Source organism: Phoca vitulina, unplaced genomic scaffold (genome assembly GCF_004348235.1).
Source record: "Phoca vitulina isolate PV1807 unplaced genomic scaffold, GSC_HSeal_1.0 scaffold54, whole genome shotgun sequence".
In the NCBI taxonomy this organism is placed as follows: Eukaryota; Metazoa; Chordata; class Mammalia; order Carnivora; family Phocidae; genus Phoca; species Phoca vitulina.
The window spans coordinates 3,381,195-3,397,057 of NW_022589757.1; the positions used below are offsets into that span (position 1 = coordinate 3,381,195).

Genomic DNA, 15,863 nt, shown 5'->3' on the forward strand with positions numbered 1-15,863 from the left:
TCCACAGAGTTCTGGTTTCTTCTAGTGGATAACAGTATTATCTTTCTTTTATTCTTAATTCTTTTATTTTTAATTACCTTTATTCTTCATTACTGTATTTTTTATGCTATGTTGATCCATTCTGTTTTTTCATGAGTACCAGGCTGTTTTAGTTATTTAAATTTTATATTTTAGTTAATTATTATTTTAGTAGATCTCTTTGCTATATATTTGACACTAATGAACAATCATCTTTTCTTGCTTGACTTCTAGAAACCCATAGTTCCTCTTTTGTTAACTTCTTTGACTGCTTTTCTCATTCTTCTTCTGGATTGTTCTTCCTAGATTAGGTTTTTAAAGGGTAGAGTTTCCTAAGATTCTGTCCTTTCTGTGGGGAACGAGGTACTGTCATTGCTTAGTCTGCACTGGTTCCATCCCTCTGGGACAATTTGATAATATATATCAAAATTACGAGTGTATATTCCTACTTCTGGGAATGTGTCCTACAGGTACGTTTGCATATTTCATAATGACGTATGTACAGGATTATTCATACAAATATTGTATGTTAATAGTAAAAGATCTGGAGATTATCCACACTAACCCAAAAAGTTTATTAGTTTTTTTCTCCCCATATCTGCATGAAGCTAGATTTTCTTTATATGTGTGAACCAAAATAACTTAGTGCAGCAGAGTGGGAAAAATGTCTATTAATAGTGGATTGGTTGAGTAAATTTTGATACAGCAATGCAATGGATATTATACATTTGAAAAGGAGTAGGAAGAATAGTATTTATATGGAAAATTATGGAAAAATTACTGCAATTAAAAAGGAAAAGAGCCAAGTGCAGAACATATTATGTATTACTTTCTGTGTAAAGGGGAGGAAATAAGATTATGTAGTTGTATTTGCTTAAATTGGTGTAAAGGAAGTCTGGAAGGAAAAATAAGAAACTAATGCTTTACCCCAGAAAGCAGGGTATGAACTGGGCAGATGACAGACAGGGGTGTGATAGACCCTTTAAATCTGTTTGATTTGTGGTAGGGGCGCCTGGGTGGCTCAGTGCGTTAAGCATCTGCCTTCCTGGGATTGAGCCCCGTGTCGGGCTCCCTGCTCTGCGGGGAGTCTGCTTGTGGGTTCTCCCTCTCCCTCTGCTCCTCCCCCTTGCTTGTGCTTTTTCTCTCTGTCTGTCTCAAATAAATAAATATTAAAATAAATCTGTTTGATTTGTGACATGTGAAGATACTACCTGTCTAATTACTCTAAAATGTTTCTGGTATAGCTTAAAGTTAGTGTTGACACAGCACAAACTTGGACTTGGTAGTTCTGAGCTGCTGACCCACAGCATAATGTTCATAACACACTATATAAAGCCCTTCATCTCTTTAGGTTTTTACTTTGCCATTTCTGGCTCCGTGTTTCACATTCTAGCAACATTGAATTTCTTCTGGTCCTTCTCACACATGGCGCTATTTCATATCTGTGCCTGTTTTACTTATGTCTTCTTCATATTCACCTTTTAAGAATCTGTTTGTCATCTTCTCTGCAGGCTGAGTTAGGTGATTCTCTCACATGCGCCGTGTATTTGTCTATTATCGCTCTTATCACACTGCATTGTAACGATCGGCCTCTTTCTAGTACCCTGATGCAGACGCTCAAAGATCTGCTGTGTTTTTTTGTTTTTTTTTTTAAGATCTTTGCCTGTAGGGTCTGGGCCATCCTTCAAGCAGCTACTACAGTCTTTCCTGGAGACAGACACGCAGGGATGTAGCTAACGTGAGGCCAGTCTCGTAAGTGAGATCGTAGGCAAAGTTATACTTCCACAGGAGGTCTTTGGCATGGGTCTGGAAGCTGGGCCCGAGTCCAGATGGAGACATTTCCACAGGCCCTGTGGGGGAGCAGTACATAGTCTGGTGGAGCTTCAGCAGAGAGGAATCATGACTCAAGGTGAATGGGGAAGGAAAGGAAAAACAGGCACAGATTGTGAGAGGTCGAACATTCTAGTCTCAGGAATTTAAATAGCATCTTGTGGGCAGAGTAGGACTATGGAATGTTTCTGAACGGGATGTCAATCTGATCTGTGTTTTAGGATGATGACTTTTATGCTTTGTGTAGGGTGGTTTGAAAAACGAGGAGATGCGACAACGGGGCACCTGTGAAGATATTTTATACCGTAAGCTACAGTGTTGAATACAGGATCAGGAAGAGTAGCCAGTCACATTTTCAAACTCTGTGCTTTTTCCATACAGTCTATTCAATCTGGAATCATGTTATTCCAGTAATGAGAGTCTATTCATCTTTGAAGAGACAGCTTATGTGTTACTTCTGCTCGTAATCCCTGGTAAATTCCCTCCAAAAGTAATTAATCATGCCCTGTTCTGACTGTGTTTCATTTATTTCTTTTAGAACCTTTTTCATACTCTCTGTATCTCACAGTCATCGTCTTAATCACCCCCAGAGTTAACTGCTTTCTCCTGCAGACCTGTGTTGCTTTATGTGACCCACTCATGTAACACTTACCACGATGTATCATTGTTTGATGGTTTTTCTGTTTATTGCAGTAAATATTTCTTCAGTATCAAACCTCAAGGAAACCTTGGCAATCCATATGTTTATCTATAATGTATGATTAGACGCGTGAGTTCCTTAAGGGGACCTTATTTTGATCTCTTACACTAAGCACAGTTGGTGATACATATTAGACCCTCAGTAGAGGGTATTAGAGACATCAGTGGAGTGGTGTTGGTTAAAAACCAGGTTTAAATCCTGGCTCTGCTGCTGTAATTGGGGGTCCACTGTAGAGAAGTTATTTAAGCCTGTCTAAGCCGTAATTGTCTCGTCTGTAAAATGGGGAATTCGTGAGCTTGGGCTGCCATTACAAAATACCAGAGACTGAGCAGCTTAAAAAGCAGAGAGCTTTTTCTCACAGTTCTAAAGAGTGGGGAGTCTGAACACAGGGTGCCAGCATGATTGGGTTCTGGTGAGGACTGTCTTCTTGGCTCGTGGGCAGCACCTCCTTGTTGTTTCCTCACGTGGTGGAGAAAGACAGAACAAGCTCTCTGGTATATTCCTTTATAAGGATGCTGATCCTATCATGTGGGTCCCCCCTTACTACCTCATCTAAATATAATTACCTACCAAAGGGCCCATCTCCAAACACTGTCAGTTGGGGAGTTAGGGCTTCCATATATGACTTTGGTGGTGGTGGTGAGGGGGACATAAACTTTCCATCCATAACACTGTCTTATACAGTGGTTGTGCCAATTAAGTAATTTATGGAAAGCATTTAGCACTGAGCCTCTAACATAACAAGTGTTGTGTTTATTTAACCTCCTATTATCATTATTTTGACTTGGTATAAATTTTACATATGGGGTAATGGAGGAAAATTCGAAATGATCTGGTGATTTTGCTCTTCATTGATGGGGAATGTGTGATAATATTAATATAATATTAATGTGTAATAATATTAATATTAATAATGTGTAATAATATATTAATATTAATTAAGAAGGGAGAAGGGCGGGAGATGCCACTTTGCTCTATCCACAGGGGAGGAGAAGGTAGATGCTATTGTCCGGCTTAGAGCTGGAGCCCAACTATGTTCACAGTAGAAGAAAAGAGAACTTTAATATTCTGTACATGTACATGACCTTTAAAATGTACTTCTTAATTTGTTTTTATTCAAATCTTTCTTTTCTTTTCTCTGGTTTCATTGATAGGTTGAGTTTTTCTGTTAGTCCAGGAAAACAGAAGTGCCTTGGAGATCTTTCTCCACAAATACTACTAGTTTTGTTTTGCTGGATTTTGAAAAGTTGTATTTCAAACATTAGACTTGTTCTGATATTTTAAAATTGGAGTATCATCTATTCCTACTCACTAGCGTTTGGATTTTGACTTTCTCCTCTCTAACTTAATGAATCGAGGACTTAATTTATGAGCCTTTCTAGAACTATTAAGACTCTCTAATTCTTTCACTTTTGGCAATAATTGTCTCCACATTTACTTTATAGAGTCCCCTTTGGTGGAGCCCACAGGCGGAGAGGAAGCACAGGATTCGTAAGATGGAGGGCGGGTGAGTGACTGAGAATTTGGGTTGGAACTTGGGGAAGAGTGGTAGTGGTTTCTCCTTAATAACAGAAATAAAACTAGAGAGACTGTGATGGTTTTTGTCTTACATCAACTGTATTAATAATTTGGGTGGCATAGTTATCATGCCATCTGTACTAAGATTTTGTCAAATTCACAGTGACTCAGCACACAGTTGACAGTTTGGGGAAACGGCAGACAGTTGATCCCAGGGCTCAGCGTTTTTTTGGCGATAGTGGTCAAAAGCACATCATTAAAATGCAGTTTGGGACTTTTTTTTTTTGTTTTAATAATAAAAATCACAACTCTTAATAATAGATACCATTTTAGTTGTAATTGGCAGACAAATATGCTTCTGGAGCCACAGAAGTCAAACTTGAAAGAAAGTAAAGAAAACTTACTTTCTATGTAATGAATATTAACATAATATATTATTAATATTAACATAAAATAATTATCAAGTGACACATTTTCATTCAGAAGAAAAATGATGTGTGCCCAAGATTAACTTTTATTACTTTTTTTTTTTTAAGATTTTATTTATTTATTTGACAGAGAGAGACACAGAGAGAGAGGGAACACAAGCAGGGGGAGCGGGAGAGGGAGAAGCAGGCTTCCTACCGATGAAGGAGCCCGATGCGGGGCTCGATCCCAGGACCCCGGGATCATGACCTGAGCCGAAGGCAGACGCTTAACGACTGAGCCACCCAGGCGCCCCTAACTTTATATAAACTCAGAGTTACGATTTTATACAACATAATATTGCAGCAGTGATACAAACAAAGGGAAGAGGGCAGTAAATTGACATCAAAAAAGGAACGGAGCCTGTGAAAGTGGAGCCATTAAAGAAAGGGGGAAAATCTGTGGGTCTGGATCTATGGCAGGGGTTTCTATTTTGTAATGTAAAAATAACCTTAAATTGGTTGTATTGGTTTACTGGTGAATTTATGAGTTTTCTAACAATGTATGTAGTGGTATAGTTAGATGAGACTGAGCATAATAGGATAAATACTAGAAAAACTTTGTCTCTGGGACTCTTTTACTGCTTTTTTTTCCCTTACTCCTTCAACCTCCTCATTTGGGGTCACCCTCCCTAGGCCTTGCCCTGTTTTATCGTGATCAGGGGAGACCCCAGTACTTTTGGGCCTTGACAGGTTATCTCTGAAAGATGAGCAGACACACTTAATGGCAGATTATTTTACATTTAATTGGGGCTCTTGAAAATCCAAACAGAATTTCCTTATGGTAAAACCTCAAACATTGACATCTGTTGCAGGAAATATTTTTAGGGAAGAGGGTTTTTTGACTCTGCCCCCAAAACCCAGCCTGTTGCTGGATGGGAAAGAATGAACACAACAAGAGGCCCGTTACCTGCTAGTGTGTGGGGATCTGGACTGGGCCTTTGATCGACACGACATCTACCATTTGATCCTTACAGTGAGATCAGCATTCTCATTCACATTTCACAAAAGAGGACTTGAAAAAGACACAGAGACCAAGTGACCTTTCTAAAGAGGTTACAGTGGAGGCACATCTTAAAATCAGGACTCCAGACTCCAAAGCTTTTACCTTCACCTCCAGACCAGTCTTTCCCAGTCACTGTTTTCTTCTGTTTTACCCAGACCTCTTTGTGATGAACATACAGTATCTTGCCCTCAAGAATTCCTTTACCTGGTTCTCTAGAGACGGTTCCCCAGCTCCCTTGTCCATCACCACACAGACCTGCTGCTTGTTGGTCCCTTAAGTCTCTTACTGGGACCTCCCGTTGGGCTTTTGGCTAGGAACCGAGAAAGGCCTTATTAGCAGAGGTGGCCAACAACTGCAGCGTTCAGTTCTAGTCATACTCAGGTTGGTTTGTTTTTTAACAGATGGGCCAGCCCTGATGCTTGTACACTCTTCTTATAGAGTAATGCAGGTGTGCAGGAGGGGAGGGTACACTCTGGAAGGAGCAGCTAGCTGTGCTTGGGGGGCTCATGGAGAGGTTCAGGGAAGAGGGTGTCATTCCACTGAAGCTGGGCTATGTCCTCGACTATAAGAAGCTGTCTTAGATGTACTGTGTGTGGAGCATCTGTACCAACAGCGGTTCCCTCACATGGACATGTAGCTGCAGCCAGTAAGCTCGAACACTTCGCCTCTTCCCTTTTCCCCTAAGTTTTACGTGGTCATGTATCTTCTTTTCCTCCCCATATATCTTTTAGAAAACTGGTCTTCTAGCTAGCTGTTCATTTGTTTCCCTTTATGTTTCTGCTCTCTGCTCTTAAATTTCTCTGGTTTTTGGAAGCAGGCAGATAAATTTCTGGTCGGTCAAGCAAAGTCAGATTAATGTTGATGGTTGATAAAATAAATAAAAATAAATCTTTACAATAAATGTTGATTGTCGATTTCTGCCTTCTTCACAATACTTAGTAGTGTGTGAAGGGTCACGATGTTGGTGGGAAATGAAGAGAGGAGGGTAACGGAACTAGGCACCTGATCACTTTATCATCTTTACTGTGGCACAGATGGTTTTCTTCCATTTAGAATAATTTCAGGACTGAAAGTGTCTGACTCAGGACAGACTAGCTGTGTTCTTGAGCTGAAAATACAGTAAGAGGACAGTTGGCTGGAGGGAAACATTATATTCAGTGGTATATTATTTTCTGGCCCAGTTTGGTTGTAAGGCTGTTCGGTGAGTTACACTTAGGAAGGTTCCCCTTTGATTAAGTCTTCTCATACATGCTGGTCTCTCATGTACATGCGGTTTTCACAGGCACATTGCCAGATGTGAAAGCAACTTGGTTTACTTGAGAAGCCGTATGACATTATGGAAAGAGCCCTGCACCAGAAGTTAGGAGAGGTGAATTCTGGACCTACCTCAGTCTCTTGTTCTTTTCCTTTGAGTTCATCAACTGACTTCTTTTAGGTCTTGGTTTTTTGCTTTTTAAATGATGGGATAGGATAATGCTCTCTGAGGTATTGGTTGGCTCAAAACTTTCATCCTTTCGTTATTTCTTTAACTATAAAATCTTTGTTGAGTGCTTCCCACATTTCATGCAGGGAATAAAAGACGTGGAGTATATAGACCTATAGGTGATGGAAGAAAATTGAGAGTCCAGAAAAACCCATACATCTGTGGTCAGTTGATGTTTGACAAGGGTGGCAAGACTAGTCAGTGGGGAAGAATAGTCTTCAACAAATGGTACTGGGACAACTGGATTTCCACATGCAACAGAATGAATTTGAACCCCTACCTCACGTTATGTATAAAAAGTAACTCAAAGGGGACTTAAACGTGAGAACTAAAACTGTAAATCTCTTAGGAGAAAATGGGTAAATCTTTGTGACCTTCGATTGGGTAATAGTTTTTTAGATTTGACATCAAAAGCACAAGCTTTTGAAATGAAAAGCTGATAAATTGGACTTCATCAAAATTAAAAACTTTTCTGGGTCAGAGGACACTATTAAGAAAGTGAAAAGATGACCCACAGAATGGGAGAAAATATCTGTAACAGATATCTAATAAAGGTGTAGTACCCAGCACATATCACAGAATTTTTATAACTCAACTATAAAAGACGACAATAAAAGAGAAATAAAAAATGGTGAAGAATCCGAATTGACATTTCTCCAGAGAAGATACACAAAGGACCAATAATACATGAAAAAATGCTCAACATTATTAGCCATCAGAGAAATGGAAATCACAATGACATGAGATATCACTTCATACCCTCTAAGATGGCTGTAATCAAAGAGATCATAGGAAGTGTTGGCGAGGTCACAGAGACAGGGGGGCCCTCACACAGGCTGCTGGAATTGGAACACAGTGAAGCTGCTTTGGAAGGCAGTTTGGCAGTTCCTAAAAAACTTAAACACAGAGTTACCATATGACCCAGCAGTTCCACACCTAGAGAAATAGACCCAAGAGAATTGAAATCCTGTGTTTCCATAAAACTTGCATATGAATGTTCATAGTAGCATTATTCATAATAGCCCCAAAGTGAAAATCACCCAAATGTCCAATAACTGTTGTATGGAAAAACAAAATATGGTGTAATTTAGAAAATGGAATATCACTCCTCCAGAAAAGGAGTGAAATACTGATACATGCTCCAAAATGGATGTACCTTGAAAGCATTATGCTAAGTGGGAGAAGTCAGACACAACGGTCACGTATTGTACGATTCCATTTATATGAAATGTGCGGAATAGGCAAATCCATAGGCAGAGAGCAGGGTAGTGGTTGCCAGGGGCCGAGAGGAGGAGGGGCTGGGGAGGGACTGCTGATGGGCTCAGCATTTCCTTCTGGGGTGATGAGAAGTTCTGGAATTAAGACAGTGGTGATGGGTACACAGCCTTGTGAATAACCTGAAACCCACAGATTGTACACTTGAAAATGGTGACTTCTGTGATATGTGATTTTTATCTCCATAAGATTTTTAAGAAGACATAGCCCTTCATGGTGCTACAGTGAACAGTTTATGTGATGAGGATAGGGTTCTGTGGGAAGATAGGGAATGACATTTTCTCCTAGTGTGTGGAGTTGGGGTCAGACTCCTGAAATGAGTAACATGGGGACTTGCAGAATGAATTGGAATTATTTAGGTGAAAAGACATCTGGTAACGGAAATGAGGAAGAATTATGAGAATTAACAGCTTCCAGCCAGTGTCAGCTGTAACAGATCTAAGCTCCTCCCTCTGTCCTGTGCAAGACTGTCAGAGACCTTTGCCTTAAGTAATTTAATTACCTTATGTTATGATGAGATACATATATGTATGTCACCTTCTTGGGAAAAACCTAGCATTTATATTTCATGATTTGATTGTAAGATTTTAGTCCATGGCATTTTATAATTTAAAATTGTCATGAAACCAAAGCTAGCTTCTAGAATTCGTTTATGCTGGTTTTTTTTCTATTTATGTTTTATAAGTTCAGTTTGTAGAAATTCTACTGTTTTCATTCCTTTTGACAGTTTGAGGTTAATTTCAGATCCTTGTAAGCATGATTTACTGTAGAGTTAGGATAAATACAGATATTTATTTTTGTTTTCTCTTAGGTAATAAGATGTTTTATTAGGAAATTTCAAACATGTACAAAAGTAGAGAGAACAGCATAATCAACACCCATGTAATAATATACCAGCTTTAGAAATTTTCAACTCATGGCCAACTGTATATCCACTTACTCTTTTACCTCTTGGATTATATGGAAGCAAATCTCAGATGTCACATTGTGTCATACCTATGCTTCATTTATGTCTAAATGACAAGAATTTTTTTAAAAAAACATATTGAGTATTTTTTAACTTGGAAATTTTTTTCTTAGGAAAACAAATTATTTTAAAAGTTATCTATTACCAGAAATTGTTACTGTTACTCTTACATAATTTTAAAAATTTGCTTACATATTCAGTTCTTCTAATAAGTATTAGGTATGTTTATAAAATAACAAATTTATGTTACAAGAATACGGTTCATATATTAGTCTTTATGCTCCTCATTGTGACTAACTAGGACTTACGCATGATAAAACTCTTCTCTACAGCTAGTCATTACCTCTGTTTACCATATTCAGTGGCCTTTACTGTTTGGCCTTCTAAGAGTCTGTATCATGTAATACTGTTTACTACCCATTCCTTATTGGACACCCATCTCTCTTGGCTTCCTTGGCATCTGACCTTCTTGGTTCATCCCTGTGTCAGAATGCTCTTTCACGGACACATTTTCTTTTGATACCCACCGAATGTTACTATACCCCATCCTTACTCTGTTCTCCAGCCTCTTCTGACCTCTCTGCAAACTCTTAGTTCTGCTCTCTCAGCTGTGTGATAGGTTAGCTGTGTGTTAGCGAATCCCTAGTATTTGTTACTAGTGAATGAAAGAACCTCTTTTTCATGTTCTAGTTGAATATTTATTTTTTTAAAAGATTTTACTTATTTATTTGAGAGAGAGAGAGAGCGCGAGCGTGGAGAAGAGCAGAGGCAGAGGGAGAAGCAGGTTCCGCACTGAGCAGGGAGCCCGATGTGGGGCTCGATTTCAGGACCCAGGGATCATGACCTGAGCCGAAACCAAGACTCAGCTGCTTAACCAGCCTAGCCACTCAGGCGCCCCTAGTTGAAAGTTCCCGCGGATATCCCCGTGTCTTCATGAATTCGGATCTTCAAGACCGAGCCCGTCTTCTTTTTTGTTAACTCTGATTCCCCTTCAGCTTTCCTTTACTGACAGATCACCAAGTTTCTTCAACTCGCTAGGCTGTAAATGTTTCTATCTTCCTCTTCCTTTAGTCTCCTCTGCACATGCTGTTATCTTGTCTTAGTAATTCTTTCTTCAAAATATGTAAGTTATTTGCATTTTATTCTTATTGTTGTATGCTTTTTTTTTTTCTTCCATTTAGGAAACTTCCTAACTCCTTTTAGGTCAGCTCACTGCTCTTCTCTGTGATTCCATAAACCTCTTGCGTTGTCTTGTCAGGATGATCTATGTACACGTCTTTCTCTCATTAGAACTCAAGCTCCTGGGGCGCCTGAGTGGCTCAGTCGTTAAGCTCTGCCTTCGGCTCAGGTCATGATCCCAGGGTCCTGGGACTGAGCCCCGCATCGGGTTCCCTGCTCGGCAAGAAGCCTGCTTCTCCCTCTTCCACTCTCCCTGCTTGTGTTCCCTCTCTCACTGTCTCTCTCTGTGTCAAATAAATAAATAAAATCTTTAAAAAAAAAACAAAACTCAATTTCTTCGGGACTAAGATGGGATTTTATTCATGCTCACCTCGTGGCACGTGAGGCATTGTGATATTTATTAAAAGATAATTGATTTGAATTGAACTTCCAATCCCTTTACCTGTATTCCTGCAATACCTACCTAAGGTCCTGTCTTTCCCTTGCAATATGTCCTATGTAGAGTAGTCTGAAGCCTTTGAATGTCTAATGAAAGCAATAGAATGTCAACGTAAATCAACCCTGTAAATTTCCATCGTAGAACTTACTGCCTAAAATTATTATTTATTTTCTTTTTTATTATGGGTTTCCCCCCCTGGAAAAACCCTCTGTGATGGTACAGAGCCATGTCAGTCATTTACATTTTCGTGTCCTCTAATATAACCTTCCACACAGTAAGACCCTAATAGATATTCGAATACGAATGGGTACTCTCCCTTGCGCCCCAGGAGAGAGCAGTGCGCTTATACCTAATACAAATGATTTCACAGCAGTTATAAACCTCAGACTTCGAATCGTTCTTTTATTGTATCAGAATAATCTTTTTTAATATTTTATTTAAATTCAATTTAGTTAACATACAGTGTATTACAGAATAATCTTTCTAAAACAGTGCTTTTATCAATGAAAATCCAGTTAAACTCCTGGGCCAGACTTCAGAGAGGTTCTGAGAATACAAACATAAATAAGAACATCATTCCTGTTTTTTATGGAATCTAGGCGTGAAGAGATAGAAGTGCTTATGCCTCCTTGAGGAGGTCAAGGAAAGCTCCCTAGAGGACCTCTGCTAGCTCTGAGGTTTTTCTCCAGCGCCACAATGACGTAGTCCGCAGGTCCCATTTTCCTCTGCAGGAGGCAGGAGCCTGGGTCTGTGCAGAGAGAGGAGTGAAAGCTGCCCGCAGCCTGGCTGTTCCAGCAGGTTCCAGCGGCTGCCCTCATTCTGACCCGAACACTTCCTTCAACCCAAGCAGTAACTTCGGAATGGAAATCTAATTCCTTCCTAGATGGAGATGATTTTTAGATCATCCCTTGTTTTGTTAGTTTAGATAACTGAAGGAGAAGCCACTAGTGTTCTAAGGGCTTTACTGAAGCCACTGCGAGCTTTTGTTGTTTGTGGTTTGGTGGATTTTTGTTTGGTTAACAGGGAATCAGGAGACATTAGTACTTAGCACCACTAAAGTCCTGCTTACTCACTTAGACTTACTTCTACCGCTCATTTACTCCATTTGTTTTCCCTTTCATTCCCTTTAGAATGTAAGCTCTGTGAGAGCAGGATTTTGTCTGTTTCATTCATTGCTTAACAGATGTTTGTTGAATGAATGCTTAGGAAGTGATTGGTAGCCTTCACAGAGTAGTTTAAATAAAATAGTGGGGATGGAACCTGGTTTGCATGGTTGAGGATCGCCTCAGCTGGTGATTTCAAATCAAACAGGACTCTTTTCTTTCCCCTCTTTTAAAAAGTTTGGTAAAGGGGCGCCTGAGTGGCTCAGTCGGTTAAGCATCTGCCTTGGACTCAGGTCCTGATCTCAGGGTCCTGGGATCGGGCCCCACATCCAGCTCCCTGCTCAGCGGGGAGTCTGCTCATCCCTCTGCCCCTCCCCTCCACTCATGTTCTCTTGCACGCTCTGCTCTCTCTCTTTCTCAAATGAATGAATAAAAAAATCTTAAATTTAAAAAAAGTTTGGTAAAGAAATTATTTATTAAAATTCTCTGCTTAGTCACTTTTGTTTCCTTTTTACTGATGGTAGCTTGTTAAATCTCTTTTAAATGAACATGTCCTCTTTAAGTATCCTTCTTGTAATTTATATAAATTTTATAATTATAGAATGTATTTATTACTGTAAGTTCTCCGATCTCAACTTCTTATGACTTTTTAGATATTTAGAGAAAATGAAAATTTTAAGTGTTCTTTAACCTAAATGCAGCTGTGAAATCATGGTAAATGGTTTTGGACCTTCGATTAATTTTATTTTGAAAAATTAACTTAGTAAATGTGCACCAAAAGTAAATGTGTGTGTAAATGACTTTACATTATTCAAAATTCTAGAATTAGACATCTGTCTAATGAATGCTTTTCTAAATGTTGGTAAATCATTAATAGTAATTAAAAGGTTAAATACAAGCTGAAGAAAGCTTTGAATTTTGAAATGTTTGTAATAACTAGTGATCTGACTGATGCAGACGTTTTTGTCAAAGTTGAAAAAGTTAGAACTAATTAATTTCTTGGGAGACATATGATGAATTGTAGGTGTGATAACATATTTGAGTAACATATGGTAGTAATGGGGCACCTTTCTAGTGACAGGGCAGCCAGTTAAATATAGACTTTTTTGGTGTTTTTCTTTCATTACCATTCTTTGTTGCAGTGTATTTTTAAACCAGTCTTCTTTTCTAGAGGTCATTGCTCAGGATTTAATGATTTATATTTAAATGTTAACATGAACATGTAATTCTATTCTAAGTTGGCATAAATTTTAGTGAAAGGGTTTCTTAAAACTGTAGCCATTCATTTTTTCCCTCAGCGTGCACATGCGTGCTTCTCTGACTAGGTAGACCCCGTGTTTGGGGAAGTATAGTCTCAGTATATACATTATTTAAACTGCAATTGCCCTTGAATGAGGGCCAAGAAGGAGTGTTAGGTGGTTACCTTTGCCGCCGTGTAGTGCATACGGGCACTTATTTTCAACATTTAGCTGTACTTTTCTCTCAGAAGGATTCACTATTTGCATTTTGACTAATTTCCTTCCTTCCTTCCTTCCACTTTTACTTTCTGAATATTGCTTATTTATGACAACAAATTAAAAAAGGAATTAACCATTCTGTTATTAAAATAGTATCTAACATATTGTTAGAGGAAATCTCGAGTTAGGAATTTTGCAAATAGAGGCAATTTTTGGTCATGACGTAGTTTTCATTTTTTAAAAGTTGGGTTTTTACCACAATTTACAGGCTTGTAATCAGGTATGTAAGTCTACAGTTTTATAACTGTCCTTCAGAGCAGTCCACATTGAAAGGAGAGCTCAGGCTGACAGTGACTCAGGGAGGGGAGGGTGTTCAAGGGAAGTCTCCCCCTCTTAACGGTGTGCTGAGGACCTAGATGGAGTGGAAAAGGTAGTGAAAGGCTGAGCTTTCCAGATCTTCTGACATTAATGCAAGAGCCGTATTTACATCTAAAAGGACATAAACTGAAAGGGAATTGATTTTAAACCTTCAAGGAGAGAGGATATGTAAATTCTAGAATTATTAGGGAGATACCTTTAACACTCCTTTGGCCTCTACTCCAGATGCTATTCTGGAGTATTACTGTAGTTTTGGATATACTTACTTTAAAAATCTGCATGCAGTTAGTGGGTCTAGCTTGTCTAGAAACCTTCCAAATTGATTTACTAAACTTTTTTGATATCACCATAATTGTCTTCATTTAAATTTGAGTATCCTATGAAGAATTTTGGTATGGACATCTGTTCTATGAATTCTTTCTTGTTCTAAATCTGTTGTAAAATTTTTCTTGTTAATTGGCATGCTTTTAGCCAATGGGAACAAAGACAAATGTCCCTGAGGGGACTGCTAGAATATTTTGTCCCAGGTGGGCTCTGACCTCAAGCCTTAAGCTAGATAATGAAGGTGAACTTTCACGTAATTCACTGGAAAGCACTAGCTTTCATTCATTTAATAAAATTCATAAAATTTATGAACACTCAGTTTTGAAGATAGCAAAATTCCCTGAAATACAGCTTACCAATATGAAAAATGACCAGGGATTTATTCTGGGCATATAAACTTTAAAGACTTTAATTGGTACGATTGTTACAATGATTAAAATCTCCAGAAACAAAATGCTAGTGGATAGGCTGATTATTTACTATTTAAAACTTATAGGAGTTTTAGTAGAATAAATGATGATTTATAAATTAAGTGATTGGTTTTATTAATTATCAGCAGTAATGAACTTCAAATTGGATCATTTTTCTTTATGCAAGTAATAATCCATATAATTCTATGCAGCTAGTAGGCAGTATTTAATGAAGAATAGAAGGATGATGATTTTTCATTCAGTAGGAAAATCTGATATTTGATTTGATTTCATAGTTGAGTAATTACACTTAGAAATAGCATTTTTTTTTTTTTTTTGCTTTCATAAGTTGTTAAAATATTTTTTTGTTCAGTTAAGTCTGTCTTTAGGTCCTAAAGAAGGTAAATGACAGATATCAGATCTATAAGCCAACATTAAAATTCACTATAAAATACTTGGCCCCAGTCTGGAAAACTGGGTTTAGTTCTAGCAATGTTTCTGGAACAGTGAGTGAATGATATTGGAAGATTAGGGGATTTACATTTTAAATACAGTGTCAACAGTCCTTACCTTGCCTGCATAATTTGCCTCTCAGGTGAGCTCAGGTCAGTGCTAACCATTCACATATCTTACTTTTTTTCTGAAATGAGAAGTCCTAAGTCCCTTCAAGACTTGTTAGTCTTGAAAAGAAGTGTTTGAGAGAAAATCTGTTAATAGTCTTATTAATAGTATGGAAAACAGTCCATTTTGTGGAGCATGATGCACTCTGTCACATAGAAACATTCTTTTGGATGCTTTCATAGCCATCTGTAGAGGATGGATCATTGATTTTACATAAGTCATATAAAAAAGATAATTTTGACACAATCTTTCTTTCCCTAAAAACCTTGTTTCTGGAAAATGATGTGTTAGGTTGAGCAAATCATTACATAGGAGTCTCAAATTTGGCAATTAAAAAATATATGGTAAGTTCATTGTTTATGATTTTATTTTAGTGTTTTCTGTTGACATGAAAAATTTTGAGAACAGATGATCAACAATCTAGCCTGAGAATAAATGGTTATTTTTTTGCCTCTAGGAATGAAAAATTAATTTAAATAAACATATTTTAAATCTATCCATTTCACATTGTTGAGTCACTAAATACATGCCAGAACTTCTCAGAGACTCAGGAGTTACTGTGAAGATATTAAACTTCTTTTTCAGAAATTTTGGGGTAACTATAGATGCTTTCTTCATTTACAATTACTGGGTATGCTGACAAAAAACTAATTTTAACTTTACGAAATTGGCCTAGCATCATAATTTCTGT

The 15,863-nt window shown here is 38.1% G+C and overlaps 1 protein-coding gene across 4 annotated transcripts in view; it reads left to right on the forward strand.

The window, feature by feature from the left end:
* The window catches only part of AKT3 (AKT serine/threonine kinase 3), a 303,411-nt gene that overhangs the window by 48,579 nt on the left and 238,969 nt on the right, over positions 1–15,863 (forward strand). For 2 of the 4 annotated variants that reach the window (XM_032389385.1, XM_032389379.1), the window contains exon 2: positions 3,994–4,055. The exons of the other annotated variants lie outside the window; for them this stretch is intronic. Coding sequence is in view for 1 of the 2 variants with exons in the window: in XM_032389379.1 (XP_032245270.1) it covers positions 3,994–4,055 (62 nt within the window). In the remaining variant the exon portion in view is untranslated. The remainder of the gene's footprint in view (positions 1–3,993; positions 4,056–15,863) is intronic. 4 annotated transcript variants of the gene reach the window in all.